Genomic DNA, 19,228 nt, shown 5'->3' with positions numbered 1-19,228 from the left:
TTTTACCGATGCCGTACTTGCAGAGATTTGTCCGTCCTACGTTGTACGGCGAGCTGTTTTTTTACCACACATGTTCCGTTATAAAATCTTCAGGTGCTCCGTTTTTTTAGTTGTGATTATTCCTTTATGTTGGATGTGCCAGTCTCTTTTTTTTCTTTTTTTTTTCTACAACCATGCGAGTTTGAGCTTGCTCCCGCGCGACGCACATTCGTTATACATCAGTGGTACTAGATTAGGCGGGACCTTTCCCATGTAAATGCTTAACGGGAACAAAATGTGCACAGAAATAGAACAATGGCATCGTAAGTCTTGGCTGAGACATGGTACCATTACCAACTGTTCATTTTGATAGAAGTTATGCTACATCTCTTTTGGGCTGGAAGGCCTACTTCATGGATACATCAACAATGTAATGTTCACTGCTCAGCTTCCTTGTCAACACAACAGGTGCAAGAACTGTGATTCTTAGAAAATATTTATTGAACAAGGTGCGATTGAAGGAAAGCTTATTTCTCTAGACGTAACAGCTCAATTAGCTTCAGTGCTTTTCTCGATTGAGACTTCCTCACTTGTTTGGTCCCCCGCTCCTCTGGCATGTTCATGATGTGCCTGCAGGGAAAAGAGGCACGAAGCATGTAATAACGAGACACATGTCATACGTAAAGGTGATACCGTACACGAGGGATATGAATTCGACCAAACTCACACAACACACACAACATCTAGTTGAATCATGATTTATATATATATGACATCAGAGATCATGACACTTGGTGTATAATTAATTGACAAGTATTCCATGCATTTGTCCATGAACGTACCTTTCAATGAATTCCAGAGAAGCCCCTAAACATCGTGGATATTCCATGTTTAGAACGAAGTACGCAGCAAACATCAGCATTGCGGCAGCAAGGAAGGTGCGAACAGCTTCGAACAGTATTAGCCGTTCCACGACAACGAAAAAAATGTTGCGACTGAAAAAGTCACCACCTGACAAGCGCAGTTTATATACATGAGCATAATGGTTCCTGTCGGCACATTGCCAAGGACTCATATAATGGGAAATAGAAAAGAGTCCGTAAAAAACACAAAGACTCTGAAGACTCTATCCAAGTCTGTGAAGAAGCATCAAGTCACATCAAGCTGACAGTAGCGTTCAATGTGTGCGGTACTTTCTAGGAATGCAAGAGGAGAGCCTGAAATTCGCAAGAAACATTTCATGTGCGATTTGCAATGCGAAAATCGGTATATAGTTATATAACCACAAGTGATGTAAAGTCTGGTGAAAACTCTGAGGATGCTAATTTTGGGAAAGAGAAAGTGAACTGAAGAATGAGGAACCAAGTGTACTGCACCCTCCGCGACTCCAAAAATCTTATCTAAAACCATTCCTGCTGCATTGGAGGCATCATAGAGCAAGTGCCGCTTGTTCCACATGCTTTACTAAATGTCATTTGCCATGCATTATTCGTGCCATGCCTTAAAGTGGCCATCCCCAATCCAGCGTGCAACTTTGAGAAATAATCAAGTGAAATCCTAGAGCCCTACACAAGAAGTGAATATCAAAGTGGCAAAGAATATTGCCTACCTAGCATAACAACCACAGGAGTGAAGGGGAGCTGTTCAAGGCTGTCTGTGATGCTGTAGCCTTCCTGCAAGTAAGGAGGTATCTAATCAGCATGGTATTTCAGCTCAGGGTACACTGACATAAATAATACAGGATACTACATTTATCCACAACACCATTTGTGCTTAACTGGTAGGTTAGTGGTGGAAGGGGATTGCTTACAATTAGTGCCAGATAATACGTACAGAGCAACCAAGTTAAGGTACTACTGCATATCAGCTCCATCCTTCATTTGAATAAAAAATAAAACACATGTATATTTATGGCAGCACTGCAGCAGAAGATAATGAGTACCATCTCAACACAAAAGTGTAGACATGACACGCAGGGTAAGTCTCACTTACATCAAGTGTGTGAAGCATGTAGTCCTCATCCTCATTGAAGAAGTTTACGAGGAGGGGAACTAGAATAGTTTCTTCAAGATCTTCAATCTGAGCATTCCGCTGTCGTGTGATGTCTAAGAGGGCAAGCCAGTGCTGGATCCGGGGCTTTCCACTATTCCCGAGTGCTGCGACTGCGTTATGGGCATGTGCGCGTACTCCACTCCGAAACAATGCCTAAAAGGAAACAGGCTACAATGTATAAAAGTTTTAAAACAACAACATTATTTAGAAATGGAAAGTGGGGAGGTTCATCGCCAGAGGCGATACTCTACCCCATTGCTGGTGGGGAGGTGGGGAATAAAATAATGACCCCCTTCACAATAACGATCGGAGTCCGATGGTTTCCAGAAATATCAAAAGAGTTTTGAGCGCAGATCGTTGCTGGGCTGGATTGGGCCAGGGACCAAGCAGGTTTTGTGAAAGTTTTAAAATGCCCTGCCCTTCGCGGTGCCTATTGCTTGCTTGCTTGCAAATTAGTGTAAGAGCGGCAAATACAAGCCAAAAAAATAAAAAAAAATAGTGTTCTGAAGTGTCACCCTGGTTCAGTAAGCTAAATTAGTGTTGTTTTTTTTCTTTTTCTTTTTCTGTTCAGTGCTTCGTCGGCGTTGAGCTGCAGGTTTCAAACCTCTGATAGCCACACTTTACAGGAGAAAAACCATTAGCTCTGAGTTTCATTCCTGTGTAACTTTCCCAAAGTATGTAAAGTCAAAAGTTGATCGATAGATTTCAATGTACCCACCACAAAATCCTTGTGTGAATCGTTTAGGACAAGTTGCCGTGCGTGAGCAATGAAGAAGTAGTTCCTGAAAAGCATGGGCCATGCTTCTTTTATCTCAGCAGTGCTGTGGGATGGTCCTTGTGAGTTAATGAACAATCGCTGCGCAAAATATGTATCCTGCATAGCAAGAGATGCCGTTGCCATGTCAACAAGACTTTCTGGTTTTTGGACTTCTAGTTTGAGCCAGCCCTGGAGTTCTTCAACTCTTTCTTTTGTAATGCCGCTGGAGCAGGGCTGCCAGTTCTGACATCCGTACGCTGTTTTTGATTGCCGCTTAGGCAGCTTCCCATCACCCAATGCCTCTAATGCAGCCTTCTGTCCTCGTGAAGCATTCTCTACACGGTTTTCTAGCTGCTGCTGCAGAAGTGAGCTGTACCCACTCCCGAGGGTACGGCCAGTGATTGTGCGGTCTTCAAGTGAATGTGGATATTTCTGCACAAGGAATACAGCCACTTCTTTAAGCTTGCATCTTCTCGGTCTCACTCCTCCCTTCGTCAGCATCGCCACGATTACCCTAACAAACTCCAGTCTGTCCCCAGTTTGCATCCTGTTTCCTTTCAGCAATGCTTCTACTGTAGACGCTGACAGTGTGTCAAAAGGAACGTGGAACCCTCCAGAGCTCGAATCGTCAGAAGGTTCAGAAGTGCTATGTACGGACTCATCAGGATACATTTCTGAAGTTTTGTCACGATCGGAATGTTAAATGCATAATGAATTACCACGGTGGCTGGTATAAGAGTTCAAGTAATTACCGTATGGGTTTCTCCATTCATGCGCAACAATGAAAATTGGTGGTGCGGATGTAGCAACGTGCAAAAGACTGGGGAATATGGACTCTTCTACGTGAGTTCCGTCTTCGAGGAAAACCTGACATGTGTTTTACATATATAATGTATAACACGAAAACAACATTAGGACACAGATACCTTTGCATCTTCTGACACACATATTCCTTTTTCTAGCGACACACTCAGTGCTTCCTCATACGAGTTCACATTGACAAGCTTCTTGACTCGCAGGTCAGCGCTCCAGAGATTTACTAGTGGCATATATTGATGTGAATCTAGGAAAAAATATGTCTTGTAAAGCCCCAGCACTCAGTAATATTTCACGGCATAACTTTATTAATGGAATACAAAAATCAACATCGATGTACGCTTCCAACAAAATCCTGATATGAACACTTTCTTTGTCTGCGCTGATTTATTACATAACAGTCTGTTAGCCTTTTTAGATCAACAAATTATCAATGAACATATGCTTCAAGACGACAACCTCTTTCTTGAATAGCAAGTAGGTGTCGTAGGGGACAAAATGCCGAAGCTCTTTGTGACTCACACAGGTTAAGTGAGGACTGCTTTTGTCCAAAAGCTTATAAATGCCAAGCGACGCAACACGAACTCCTCTGACCGGACAGACAACAAAAGAAACAGAGTTGTCCACAAAAATGATGTGCTTAATTTCACCAAATAGTACCTCTAATTTTGTGCCTGAAAGGAGCAGTACATTTTTTTTTACTGCTGTGCCATGCACAGTTACTGCTGCACATGTCTGGAAACAGTCAATTCCAGGAAACCTTTGCTGAAGGCAAGCGGCAAGCTCAGGGGCACACGCACTGATGTCGTACACACCCAATTCTGTCAGGCTGATGTGAGGAGGAAACAGGCCACGCGCAGAAAGGAATGCCTGAAGCAACTGGTGTTTCTCGCTCAAAGATTTGGTTACATTGATGAAATTACCACTTGATGGAATGCATTTCTTAAAGTATGAATGTTTACTTTCAAATTGCATTGTCCAAACCCCAACAAGTGGCCCATATTCCTGAGTGAGCTGTGCATAGTGTATCATATAATGATGCTTATGACGAAGAGGGTGCTCAGGAAAGGATTCATGACATTGATATACGTAATCCTTGACAGCTGCTGCTAAATATGCATATTGCGCATGAGATAGTATCGGAGACATGAGAAGATTAACAAGCTCACGAAGCCGCAATATGAGCTGCCAAACATCATCAGATGAGTCAGCCACTTGTTGTGCAATAAAGAGGGGTAGCAGGCGAAGGAAACACCGGTTCTGTGCGGCATGGCCGTTTAGCTTTTTAGCATTTTCAGGCACTTTTGGTGGCCTGTCCCTGCCATCAACTCCACAGTACGGAAATGAGTTAATCCTCCTATTGAGGTATGAGTATGTGAACCATTTCACGTTTTTCACAAGATAGTGAATGTACAGAGCCATATGTCATGCCGCACGATTCCTTCTAGGACATCATGCGCAACACAAGGCGGCAGACCAGAATCACATGCGTGAAAGCTCTTGAGTACATTTAGAGGACACTGCCACTTAATTCCGAAGTGCTCTTTCACTGTGGGGTTTTCACGGAGGAATGCAATGACTGTATCATATTGCTCCTTCGTCCTCCTCTCTCCTACAGCTGTGCAATCTTCAAGAAATGTATCCCTTGTAATAAGGCAGAATCTACAAAAGTGGGTAGATGTGCTGAAGTTCTGCGTAAAGCCTCAGAGTGCATGACTTCCAAGGTTATCACCCACAACGTAAGACAGCTTTACCTCACACAACTCATTCTCAAATATGAGGCCATGGTCTTCCATTTCCTTCAGGTAATTTATCAGAACCTGAAGCACCTTTTCCTGTCCGAAGTACACATAGTCTTTTTCTAAACAAAGCAATACAAGCTGCAGGCTTTCCACTGTCCTTCGCGCATGCTTTGGGAGATTCCCAAGTGTCATGTACATGGCTTGAACTTTGAAATTATTCCTAGCTGAGCCTAGAGGGTTGACTATTTCGAAGGCGTCCTGATACAATATGAGTCTGATTGTTTTTTTGTCTGTACAGAATAGCGGGTGATCTGAAAATAGATCAGAATCTGGTTGAGCTATTCTGCTGCTGCTAGGCTGTGGCTGCTGTAAGGCTTTACTTGATTAAAGCAGTACCTCGACAGTTTCACGGATGGGAACATAGTGAAAGACACGCTTTTTGTTGTCACTGTTGATTCCTAAGTTAACTTCCCTTGGAAAGACGAAATTAAATAGGGTTTTGTACATCCTTTGGCCCATGTAATTTGAACGCAAGCGCCCTGTATTTGAGAACATCTTGCTGAAGTGATCATCTGTCATCAGCTTACTTATACGTTCAGCATCTTCTGCTGTGAAACGACTGCCAAACGTTTCCATTATATTTTTTAATAGTCCCTCTTGGCTTAGGTCATGAAGGGTTTGCATTTCGCTTAGGACGCACTGAACGCCTGTTGATGGCAACATATGCTTAGTTTCAAGCTTCAAGGTCAGCTCTGCTGCACTCTTTTCAAACATGATAGTTTCATTATGGCATTCATTGTTTTCAACCCGCCCACTTGTACAGCTGTTTTCGGATCCATTACCCTCAAATTCACGTGCAAGACCCTTCCACGTGACAATGACTTCTTCTCTGACGTCCACAGAAGATGTCGACGCTGAAATCCCCTCTTGTCTGTCTGCGTCGAGGGGTTGGTGTGAAACTTTGGAAGTAGAGTGTAGTGGTGTGTGGAAGCGCCACACGTGACTGCGGAAATAATTTGCTGTGCTGAGTTTACTTGTACAGCCTGAATAAGGACATAACACTGGTCCCTTTTTGCTACTAAAATGACCACACAGGTGCGACACAAGCGTGCTTGCAGGAACTAACGAATCAGACTGAAACGAGCACACCGTTGTGCCTTCGTCTGCCTCTCCATGTTCTTTGTGGATCCTATTTAGGTGAGACACAACCGAAGAGTACTTCAGGAAGGTTGCACTACAGTATTTGAAGGGGCACCGCACACCCTTGATGACACTTGCGTGATACCGCTGGTGCTGAAAGTACTTACTGAGGCTCTGAAAGCCCTTTTGACAAAAAAAGCATTCAAATGTCTTTTTCGGAGCCATTTGCTGTGAAAACCTTAACACCCTTCAAAGGCACTGGATGTATAGCGGATGCCTCGCGTTTCCGCAGCCCACCCCAGTAAACCAGAAATATCCCAGGGACGTCCCAGAAAAGTCTCACACGTCACCTATGTCCAGGAAGTCCACCAGACGTCATTTGGACGTCCACAATGTGACAATGAAAATCGTCCGACATTGTATCTCCCAGGTACATCTGCAGGATGTAAAAAGAATTGCCCCACCGCGTTGCATTTTGCGCACATATCTGGGACACGTGACGCTTACTGGAGTGACGTAAGCAAAGCGAGAAACATTTTGGGTTTAGACCATTATTTGCAGAGCAATCACATCATGGAAGATAGTTTGAATTAAAAACACAATGTTTGTGAGAAAGGGACGCCAGAAGTATCAACGGTTATGCTTCGGCGTTGTTGGCACATGAACTAATTAGTTCCCAAGACGTCTTCACCGTTACAATCGTAGTTCACCGCGCTGTACACTTACTGAACGTACTCCTACAAGTCTTATTTCAGTATATGATCCATCCAGTACGCCAAAAGAGGCCACCACAGGCCTCCGTAGGTAGTGCTCACTCGATATCACATATGTGTGTATGTGCGAGTGCAAGCGGTCTCCCATAACAACAATGGGATACGCAAAGTCACGTGGCGTTGCCGATAGGTGCAGTATCCATAGCTATATACAGCGGTTGCATACCGCTCTCAAATAGAAGATGTCGATTATTTATCCAAAACAATTTCTAAAACGTGGACAGATAACAAAAACTGAATAATAATGCATAGTGCTCAGCATACAAGCTAATTTGATACGAAACGGTAAACGTCCCATTCACATCCAGATATCCAACGGAGACGTTCATAGGATGTCCCCCGGACTGCAAAATGAGGAAGAAAGTCTATTCCCAGGGACGTCGCACGGACGTAAACGGGACGTTCACGAACATCCCTGGGATATCCAAATGTCAAATTCAGTCCTTCCCCAGGATATCCTTGGGACATATTTGGTTTACTGGGACCTATTAAAAAAAAAGAATTACACTTACAAGTGCAGTAACACCGGTCGTGAAAGACAGAGCGCATCTCTGGCTCACAACTAGCAACTGACAAAGCGTTGGTGCACTTCAAGAACGACTCAATTGTATGCATTTACTGTAGTTGAGAATAAGATCACTTCCGTAACGCGAAAACATGCCACCGAATCAGACGCCGACTAAAGCTATCAAGCAGCGTATACGGCGTAATTGTTATTACCTTTGGTTTTTCGCTTTCTATCGATGATTCATTTTTCGTATTGAAAGCACGAAAATACCGAAACTTCTTGACATCCAAAGCAAGTAGTTGCGAATGCGATTAATAAAGAACGCGTCTCGAAACGAAAGCAGAGCCCGCGTCTCTCTGCGAAAGTCACTGCGTCTGTTGCTTTTGGCCAGCATTTTTTACGATACATATTAATGAGCACTGTGCTATTTCAGTACAATATGTACAAGGACAGTTACTTACCTTCCGTGGCACGAACACTGAAGATGCCCGAGTATCTCACATAAAAAGAGCCCGGCACGCGTCTCTCGTCTGTCACTGTCACCGCCGTTGGAAATTTGAAAAGCGGGGTGGGTCATGGGTCAACGGCAGAACCACAACGGCAGCGCCCTCTAGTGGGAGAACTCCAAAGAGAAAGAGACTGCGAATACGGACGTCTTTCCGTTCTTGAAGCATACGGACGAACGTGTGATAAACACACAGATAATTACGCTGTCAAAAAACTGCTTTTCACACTGTTCTCGTAGGAACGAACGTTATGCTTCGCTCCTACGGATCGGTCGAGCGTCCGTCAATTTTAACGGACAACCACTTTGTAATAATACATTTTTTTAACAGTGTACGGCTAAAATATTGTGTGATACAGTATGGTGATATGGTATTGAAACACGCGTCTTGGCCGACTGAGGTTCTGTGGAAGCATCCCTAGCACCTTCATTCATAAACCCAAGCAGTTTACTGTAGAGGAAAGGAGGTCGATAACCCGCTTTCCTCAGTCGGTCAAACTGATAAGCAATGCTCTGTGATACATAATGGGCGCACGACTTCTTCTCCGCTGAGTGCAACAGGGAAGAAGCCAAGCCAGACTTTATCAACTTGAGTGCGAACTGTCCGCAGGGAGCAGAGGTTTCGCGTTGGGTTTCCCGTACGCCCAGCACACAACCGGGGACAAATACAACCGAAAATCAAGAAACAGAAGTATTCCCTCCGTGGGGTTCTCTAATGAGAAGGTCAACTCAGGGGACGAAGACACAATCACAAGGGCCGTTTCCATAACAAGCGATGAATCAGTGCCAATGATCAAAATGTCGTCTACATGTCTTCTCGCACATATGAGATCAGACGAAAAGGGCCGTAAAAAGTTGCAAACTGTTGCATCGAGCAGATACAAGTAGATTTCAGACAGCATTGGGGCGACCGCAGACCCGATACATACACCTTCGGACTGTACAAACAGCTCATCATTGTACGAAACAGCCGTAGCATTCAAGTACAACTGCAAAACACGCAAGAACTCATTAGCTGACAAGCCTACGGCAGACTGGAACTTGATTAGCTGAGACTCAATGACTGTCCTGACACGTCTGAGGAGTTCAGCACGTCCAGTGAATAGTAAAGGTCTTTGATGTCAAGAGATACCGCGTGACAGGTTTTTCCATGGAACTCGGAGAGGAGAGGAAGTAAATCATCCGAGCGCTTGAGTGAGAGACCATCAGGGAGGGCAAGCACATTTAAAGCATTTTGCAGAAAACCTGAGACTACCCTTTGCCAAGACCCAACCTCGCTAACTACAACTCTCAATGGCATGTCGACTTTATGGTCTTTTAGGAAAAACTTCACTGCAAGCGCAGATGACCCGAAATTCCTGACTCCCCTACCAATGCCGATGTTTCACTCCATTAGTATAGTCGAGATACAATTCTTGATGGAGCTCATGTTCCCTTGGAAGGGCCTAAACAACTTGCCCATAGCCTCCTTAGCTTTCTCAGCAAACATGTCGTTAGGGAGTAAAGCGAATCTCCCCGACTTATCACACTGAAGTACAGTCAGGAAGGGAGTTGCCTCAGGACAGAAGCCGCCGATATTTCGAACAGAGACTGTTCTTCTTCTGGGCACCGTCCTCATCATTGGCATGGTATTTAAAGGGTTAGGTGTGACGTGTTTAAAGGTTCATGCGAATTGTGGGTCAACAGCCCGGAGCCAGTCAGATCTTTTCTACGTAGCTCATCTTTCACTGCGGCAAGACGCTTAGTGTTTTTCTTGCTCGTGTGCGTACTGAACGAATTTCTCGGTGTCCGATTTATCCACTGGTCAACAAAAGCAGACCTACACGAAATATCACTTGTCCTGGCGGCAACCTTCTGAACTGACGCGGCAACCTCAACGGATGAGGGCCTAACAGGCATACAAAATTTCGGAGTTTTGGAAAGGAGGGATGACACGTCGGGCGATACGGGTGTATCCGCTAAGTTCAAAATGCTGGAAACATCATCGGTGGGTGCAAGAGGAACATGCGGACTGTTGGCACTGGGAGCCTGCTTACGCAGCGACGTCCTTTGCACGAGACGGGCATTATCCCAACCTCGGGAGAACTCGCATTTCACAAGACGTGTCCACTGATGATAGTAGGTGGATTTCTCGAAATCAGGTCCCAGCAACAGTCGCCAAATTCTCTGGGGAACGGAGCGGGGGTCCTTCAGGTGCTCGATGAGGATACTCTTCCTCGCACGGAAGATCTTCAACGATGAGTGCCACGGAAGGAATGTGCAAACTCGCTGGTGGGAAGCACGCGGTAGAAGCTGAAGCTGACGTCGGATGGCGAACTTTAGGGTGCAAATATCCAGTTCGACGTTGGCAATCGCAATACCAAACTTGCACAAGGTGAAGGTGAAGAGGGTGAAGGTGAAGGTGAAGAGGGCAGCCGGACGAAGGACAGTATCAGAAACGGTGGGAACATCACTAAGACAAACAAAACCTGCATCGGGAAACAGTAACGGAACAAGTGCAAGGGCGCAGGCGGGCTGGTACATGATAATACGAAGGGAACCCAGAGACAGGGGAAAGAAAACGCGAAACACACACGATCTCAGACACAGCAACCCTTTTACTGAACAAACTTAGAAAGTCAAGTTCCCAACATTCTCCGTATGGGTGGCAAGGGTGAAATAGATGCAACACTAACACAATTCCCTCTCGCCTTAATCTCTTTGTATTCCGCTAAAAGGCGGCCAACCGGGTCAGGCACTTTCCCAAGGACAGTCGTCTCTTCCAAGAGGGGCTCACAATTGTGACACAGCTTCAAATGGGCAACAAGTTGTTGGCCTCTCGACACAGCGCCAGCGAGTCCCGTTTGACACTTCTTTGTGCCTGTTGTATACGAGTCCGTCCAAACAAATGTTGTCTCTTCCCCTTGTGTTCTTGATCTTCTCCGTCTAGTCCGGAAAACCTACAGCGCAAAATTGGATATTAGTTTTGGACCACTGTGCGGGATTCGCAACGTAGTCATACGTATAAAAATATGCCATCAGCCTAGGTTTTACTGCACACGAATAGATGCAGGCAGAGCAGTACGGTAGGGGTACACTGAAATCGTATTATGTCAGAGAATCCGTCCAAGCATCGTGAAGAAAGAGCTAACAAGACATACGAAGCGGATCTTGCTTCTAGCATTCATGAATAAAACACGTAGGCGACGTATGAGGCGCGAGAACCGTTTGACCATGGCGTCAAAACTTGAACTCTCTTTCAGCACCTTGTCTTCTACGTATATATTTGGCATGCGGTCTATTCCGTGCGGGATGCGCAACGAAGTCATACGTATCAAAAATACGTTATCAGCCTAGATTTTACTACACACAAATAGATGCAGGCGTAGCAGTACACTGAAATCGTTTTTCCATGTGCCGGCAAAACGTATAAATTATTATGTATCAGTACCAGTTACCAAACTTCTGTTGCGCTCTCCGCGCACCTTTCGCCTCGACCTTTCGCAGCCGCAACCAACGCAAAAAAGGGGTCCAAAGTGTGCCAAGTGTACGTGACTCACTGTTCTAATCTGGAACGTGAAGAAAAGAAGCTGTCCAGACGGGAGGCCACTGTCCTACAATACCCCCTCCCCCCACAGCCCCCAGCAACAGTGCCATATTTCTGCAGGCATGTGTTCGCCTTTGGTCAGGACGAAAGGAAGAAAAAGGCACGCTTCACCTGAGACTATGGGAAATAATAGTATCCCTAATAAAAGACACGGGACCATCTTTTCCTACCCCGGGCTCGGGACAGATTTTCCCGGCACCGTATTTTCCGGGACCATGTTGTCCGCGGGAACTGGAAAAAATATTCCCGGAAAAAATGTCTCCGGAAGAAATGATCCCGGGAAAATGTTCCCGGAACAAATGTCCCCTGAAAGAAATGTCACCGAAAAAAAAATGTCCCCTGAGCGACATTCACTTTTGGTACGCGTGGAATTGTTGCGAAATCCCCTGTTGCGATATTGCCACTCTTGATGCCCTCGGACTCAAAATAAATAATAAAATACCTAACCACTTATTGGGTGTTTTTACTTGGAATGTTTGGACCACTTTCACTAATGATTTCGCGTAGAGAATACACTGGAATCAATTGTCACATTTGTTGATACGGCGTGCACATATTGCTGGGATATTCTTATTTTGTTTATTTCTTCTTATATTAAGAAGTATATCCTGCGTGACGTCACATTGATGGTGTGCAATCAAGACGCCCGGATTTTGCGACTGTAGATTTTAGGCCTGATGACACAGCTATCCATTCAGGTTTGAGGGAATAAAGAGCGGGACGTACATTTTTCTGTACCTGCTCGTGTGGGGTTGCGGTTAGGATGATCGCCCTTCACGCCGAGGCTGGGAGGTGGTGCGGGATCGAATCCCCGTACCGGCTGTGCTGTCTCACGTTTTCACTGGGTTTTCCCGTAGACTTTCCAGACGAATGTCGGCACACTTCGCCCTGAAGTTGGCCCTGGACGCATACTAACCCCCTGTCACCCTCCTTCCCGCTGTCCTCTGTCCACGCCTGTACACCGCGTACAGCAACAGTTGCTTCGCGGCGCTAACACGGAAAAACAGCTTCTCTGCTGATTAACACAAATGTAAAGTGTCACAGAAAGGCGTACGCCGCCCAGTTTCAACAAATCAGGAGAGAAGATGTCATTCGGAATTAATGACTAGGAGCATGTCAAGTTCTTGTTTAAAAGTGCGCGGATCGACGTGCAGGGTGATGTGTAAAAAGTAAAATAAAATGCGGGAGGGGGGGAATCGACAAAATTGATAGGCAAAAATGTATTTCATTATGCCTAGCGGTATCACGCGTTGCATATCGGGAGCCCCATGACTATATATAGGCCGCTTTAGTTCAAGAAACAACGAAATAAATGCACCAAAACTGACCCTGGTCACCCACAGCGGCCCCCTATACAAAGAAATGCAATGTGTGAAAAGTCATTTCATAACGGAATCGAATACGAATAAATTAAGCGACTCGTTGAATAACTGCATCGGATACACATACAGCATATGTTGGATATAAACATGTACTACACGGATGTGTAAGTATATCGCTGATATAGCGCTCACTCTGTTTTATGCCCTCAATGTGCCGGCCTTACGTGTGCAGCTTCGGGACTATTCAAATATATTCGGTTTAGAAGAAACATCAATTCGATTCGGAATTCGAACCTTGAATTCCATATTTGATTCTGAAATGGAATAGGATATACGATTACTCGTTTGGGTGTTTCAAAAATCCAAATATTCACACCGTCCTAGAAAAAGTCAACGTCCGAAATCAACCAATCCACGAGTATCAAAAGTGAATGTTCCTCAGGGGACATTTTTTCCGGGGACATTTCTTCCAGGGGACATTTTTTTCCGGGCACATTTTTTTCGGGGGCTTTTCTTCCGGGGACTTTTCTTCCTGGACCCGTTTTCGGCGGCACCAACCCTACCCCTTGACGGTGGAACAATGCGGCCTCGGAGAGCGCAGCTATACGGATCCGCATGCTACTCTCGGGCATAGAGGGATGCCCTCGACGTTGGTGGAATAAGCGGGAGAGAAAAGTGCGGGATTTTGTCACATATTCCTAGATAAAAGGCCTCACTGAGCGGTTTCAACACACTCTGACTGAGATTCTCTCGACCAACGCGTCGTCACAATGTGATAACTGGGATAACATATTGCCACTTGTTGCACTTGCATACAACTCTTATGTGGAAGCTACAACAAAATGTAGCACTTGGTATATGGCCATTCTCCATCTGGTATCTCCATATGGTATATCCCCATTATTGATACATTATTCCCTTACCCTCCATACTAACATACTCTTGCAGACATTACATCCCGAGAAGAATAGTGCCGTCAAATTGCCCGTTACAGTAAATATCAATCCCAAGTCAATGCCAAGCGCTGCAGGTGGGCATTTTCCTGCGGCCTCACTTATCCTCACCTCACGAAGCACGGACTTTATCAGCCTCACTCACCCTCACCAAATTTTCCTCACCAGTAACTTAACCTCAGTCGCCCTCACCCTCACATTCCATTTCAAATTTTTCCCTCACGAACCTCACTTCAGGGCATTGGGATCCCGAAAGGCCTCACCATCCTCATCCTCACATGCCTTCACCTCATAAGGCTATTCACGACCCTCATGGCCTCACGTATCTTCACCTCATGAGGGTCCTCATCCTCACTTGTCCTCACCTCATGAGAGCTCTCATGGCCTCAGGAGTCCTCATCCTCACGTGCCCTCACCTCATGAGGGCCCTTATGGCCTCATGTGTCTTCAAGTCACTAGGAGACGCGTACGTGAGCCTCAAAAGAACTTTCCGTCATGTTCACATGAGGCGTCGGCGTTTATCTACTGTGTCGGTAGTTGGTACTAATGATACTGCGCGGCATTAAACTGTTTACAGGGTTTCGTGCTGTGCTTGGATAAATGTGCTGACAGTTGTTACTGTCACAGTGAGGTTTAACGTTAGTGTTTGGCATCAGTAAAATGGAGCCCGAAATACTACAGTGCAGATGCACCGTTACGGAAATGATCGGGTGGTGGCGGGGAATAGTGCTTGAAGAGATCCTGCACTCGATTCTCAGAACCGTATGACGCTGCTGCCAGAATCGGAGGATACGCTCACAGCTGAAGTGTTTGGGCACAACGATGGTACTTAATCGCACCTGCAATCAGGTCGTGCCTTTTTATTGTTGTTTTTTCTTCCCCTTCTTTTCCATTTCAAAGACGAGCTACAGTCACGGGGATTCCAGTTTTCCTGGCTTCGTTTTGAGGAGACAAAGAAAGATTTTGAAAATTCTTACAACTCCATGATGAAAAACCCGAGACTGGGGAAAAGACGAAAAACAGACGACGCACACAAACTCTCAATTTCAACGTCTGTTTTTCGTCTCTACCCCAGTCTCGGGTTTTTCAGCATAGATCTTTTTGATTGTTATTTGTTTGTTCTGCTTTGTTAGTTCCTTCCTTAGTACTTCCTTCATTATTGATGTCGCACAGACTTTGGGGAGCCCGGTAAAGGCTGCTTTATATTCAGCTTTATGCTGTTAAGAACAAGAGATGTCAAAATAAAAAGAAAGCCTCGTTGCATTCCCAGCAGCGGTAACATTTGTTTAACATGAAAATACAAAAACACCGCACATGGCACCTTTTGCACGACACAGGACGCGTGTGTCCAGTTGCAATCATTCGAAATTAGCGGGGAAAGCAGCTGCACGCGCTTTCGAAAACGCGGTACAGGGCCTCTCCAAACGAGGCTGCTATTCCAGTAAACAAGCAGAAAAACGAATCCACAAGAGGTAGTGTGGCGCTCAAAACACGACTTCGAAATCGTGTTCCCTATTCTCGGGGTTTTATCTTATGCAACAACAACATAACGTGACCGCCTAAGAGAGTCATGACTTATCTGTAAGGTCACTAATGAAAAAGTCGCATGCCCCTTTGAAGTGAGATTCTTCATGGTAGCCTTCATACAGGGTGGTCCACCAACCCTGATAGAAATTCATAGTAAAAAAACGTAGGCCCTGGAGAGACATGCGGTGAAGGGATTTTTTTCTGCCAGTAACTTTTGTCACCTATTTGTAATATTTTTATTTCATTGCAATTGACTGATAGTTAATTTCTTGAAGTGAACTCCGAAATTTCCCAAGGCAATCTAACGTATTCTTAGCGGAAATGGGTACCCCGTAGTCATTTTACTTAGTAGAGCACATAACCCCACTCATAATGCAATGGCAATTGCCGAAATAAATTCGCCGAAAATCGTGGAAATGAGAGCCCTTGGCACCGCCTCTTTTTTGACGGCTCTAAGTTTGAGCGCAAAGCTGCGAAGAAAGGAGGTTACATTGACACGCCACACGAGGGGGAAAGGGTTACAAACCCCACCCACAGAAGAGTTCCGCTGCCAGGTATCAGCTTTGCTCACGTCAGTTTCAGGGTCGCGCTCTTTTTCCTTTATTCGTGTTTTGCTCAGTGTGTTTGTCAGGGCTGGGCAGGAATACTCAAAATTTGTATTATAATACAAATACATAATACTTGCTAAAAATTGTATTATAATACTAATACATATTACATTTTATTTTCAAGTATTATAATACATAATACTATTACTTCCCTGTATTACTCAAGTAATACTAGTAATACTTTTGTGCCGTGGCAGGCAGTTATTAGAAAAGGAATCCCAGACATATTTCTGAAGCCACCGGTCCGGTCACCGCAGGTTTATTTCAATTGATTGCACTTAAGAAGAAGCATCTTTTCAAATACGCCATCTTCTAACGATCGTCTGTTTGGTCTGAGTAGCAGGTTCGCAAACGTTCAACCGGCGCGGACGAACATAAATTAGTGTTGAACTTTAAGAAAACACTCTTAACTGATGGGTAGTCGTCCAACATGGACAAGTCTACGCGCTTGAAAATGTTCCCCGGAAGGGGGTTTTATCGCTTTTAAAGTAGTCTACGCGCTTGTCATCGATGTACTTGAGGACTTCCAACTTCGCACGGCACAATGGCGGCACCTGGGAGTGAGCAGACTGCTGTGAGTGCTGTCCAGTTGGTGTAGTGAAGCCGATGAACGTGTCAGATTCCGTATGTCCAGGGGACGGCGGTGCCTGAGCAACTTCGGGTTCCCTTGCATCTTCGACGGCCTCCAGCAGCAATCTTTCCAAATCGCATTGCGTCTCAGCAGGTGTTTTGAAGTAGGTGTACACGTGTACGACCCATCCCCTCAGACAGGACAGGTCATAAGTATTACGAGTTTTGCAGTACTACAATGCAAGTAATACTCAATTTTTTTGTATTATAATACGTAATACAAATACACTTATCGGATGGGTATTATAATACGTAATACAAATACTCTAAAGTAACGGTATTATAATACAATGTATTTGTAATACTGCCCAGCCCTGGTGTTTGTTTGCTTTTGGGTGCGTACGCGGCTGTTTTCACTATGACCGCTGATAGCGGTCTCGTAGTTTTTCTGCACCACCTTATTGTCATGATTGTATGTGTGTGAGGGAGAGAGAGTTGTATGCGCGAACGCCTGTCAGCTCTCTTTTCAATTCGTTTGTTTCAACATGCTACGGATTTCTTCACATTCAACACACTTCCTGTGTACTTTGATTAGGTTATCATTAGCGTAAAAGCGTTCGAAGCGTTCGCTATCTGCTGCAATGCACAGGTGGGCTCTCCGAATTGTATCTTCCACGGTCCTTTTTATTTCGGATCTGGAAAGCGACGAGCAGAAAGCAGTGATTTTCCCCTGCTGGTCAGCCGGCGATCGTGGTTCGCTTTTGTATACCTCGTCTTTGATGCGACCCCAGAGGTAAAAGTCCATCGGCGTTAAGTCAGGAGAACTGGCGGGCCATGACACTGGACCAAATCGGCCAGCCCACTTCTCCCGGAACATGTGACGAAGCAGCTCTACTGCACGCCGCGCGTTGTGAGGTGGAGCCCTGTCGTGCTGAAACCAGACGCGGGTCTGTTCAGCAAGAGGAAGGTCATCAAAGCTGAACACGGCATCTAAAATTTCGCTACAGTAGCGGTTGGCATTTAGGGGTCCCGTGAAAAAGATTGGCCTCCGTGGCTCCGTTATAAATCCCGGCCCATACATTCAATCCCCACTCGTACTGATCTTTGCAGTCCCGTAGCCAGTGTGGGTTTGTCTGGCTCCACTAATGCGCGTTGTGTCGATTCACTTGAGCGCTATGGCAGAAGTGGGCCTCATCAGCCCAAATGACCCTGTTCACAAAGTTTCTGCTTTCCTGGGTCCGACATCGGATCCAGTTACAGAAATCCAGCCGTTTCTGATTGTCGCCCGGCTGGAAATGTTGATGAAGGCTCACGTGGTATGGGTGGAGTTTGTGAGTTTGTGCTTGTGTAGTATCCTCAGCACACTTGATTTTGATGCCTGTACTCACTTTGCCAGGGTGCGCAGACTTCACGTGGAGATCATCTCCTACTTCTTTCAGGGCCTGGTCTGTTTGTGTCGACTCACTGGCAGAGATTGGGTGTGGCAGGCTCTGGGTACCGGAATGGAAACTTCCTGTTGTGGACAGTCTCACAAATGCACGCCTTATGGTACAAGAGCTCACCACCCTAGTTCCTAGAAGCATTTCACTGTATTTGAGGACTGCTCTGTCATAGTCCATACCTGCAGCCCCCAGAGCAATGATCATCCTTGTTTTTTCTTGGTTGGAATACGCGGTGCTTGCCATCGCTGCCGTTTACTTGTTCACTGCATTCACTGAGACCGGAGTGCAAAACGGTCCAAAAATGTATTTCCTTCCCTACCTGTCAACACGTCAGGTGACCTCATTTTTGATCAGACAGCTCTGATTCCCGCACTCACCGCGGGTGTTTGTTCCGTGGGTAAGGCTTGCAAACCTTTCCCCCCTCGTGTGGCGTGTCAATGTAACCTCCTTTCTTCGCAGCTTTGCGCTCAAACTTAGAGCCGTCAAAAAAGAGGCGGAGCCAAGGGCTCATCTCCACGAATTTTCGACGAATTTATTTCGGCAATTGCCATTGCATTACGAGTGGGATTATGTGCTATACTGAGAAAAATGACCATGGGGAACCCATTTCCGCAAAGAAAACGTCAGGTTGCCTTGGAAAATTTCGGAGTTTAATTCAAGAAATTAACTTTCCGTCAATTAAAATGAAATAAAAATGTTACCAATATGCGGCAAAAGTTATTGGCAGAAAAAAAATCCATTGACCGCATGTCCCTCCGGGGCCAACGTCTTTCACTATGAATTTCTATCATGGTTGGTGGACCACCCTGTATAAGGAGGAATGAAACCTAAGAACGGAACATGGCGATCCTCGAAGATCTTCGAATTTCCATTGGCCCTTCGCGCAAAGTGATGTCATCTGACGCACACCTTCTCCAAGCGAGGGGATACAGTGGCTTCCCCTTCATC

The 19,228-nt window shown here is 45.4% G+C and overlaps 1 protein-coding gene across 1 annotated transcript; it reads right to left on the bottom strand.

Annotated features, from left to right (window-relative positions):
* Positions 1-506: 506 nt before the first annotated feature.
* Positions 507-3,460, bottom strand: LOC135389434 (uncharacterized). The gene is made up of 5 exons (XM_064619482.1): positions 2,750-3,460; positions 1,972-2,184; positions 1,589-1,652; positions 822-990; positions 507-609 (listed from the first exon to the last, which is right to left on the bottom strand). Exons 1-5 carry the CDS (start codon positions 3,458-3,460, stop codon positions 507-509), a joined length of 1,260 nt encoding a protein of 419 aa, XP_064475552.1.
* Between the last annotated feature and the right edge of the window lie 15,768 nt (positions 3,461-19,228).

The sequence above is a fragment of the Ornithodoros turicata genome, chromosome 3 (assembly GCF_037126465.1).
Source record: "Ornithodoros turicata isolate Travis chromosome 3, ASM3712646v1, whole genome shotgun sequence".
Classification (NCBI taxonomy): Eukaryota; Metazoa; Arthropoda; class Arachnida; order Ixodida; family Argasidae; genus Ornithodoros; species Ornithodoros turicata.
This window is presented reverse-complemented; position numbering and strand designations above follow the sequence as displayed.

Excerpts from the sequence above, each read along its gene's own strand:
- LOC135389434 (XM_064619482.1), bottom strand. The coding sequence starts at position 3,460 with ATGTATCCTGATGAGTCCGTACATAGCACTTCTGAACCTTCTGACGAT. Across the intron at positions 1,653-1,971 it reads ACATGCTTCACACACTTGAT|GAAGGCTACAGCATCACAGA; the intron begins GTAAGTGAGACT and ends CCTTACTTGCAG. Across the intron at positions 610-821 it reads TCTCTGGAATTCATTGAAAG|GCACATCATGAACATGCCAG; the intron begins GTACGTTCATGG and ends TTTTCCCTGCAG.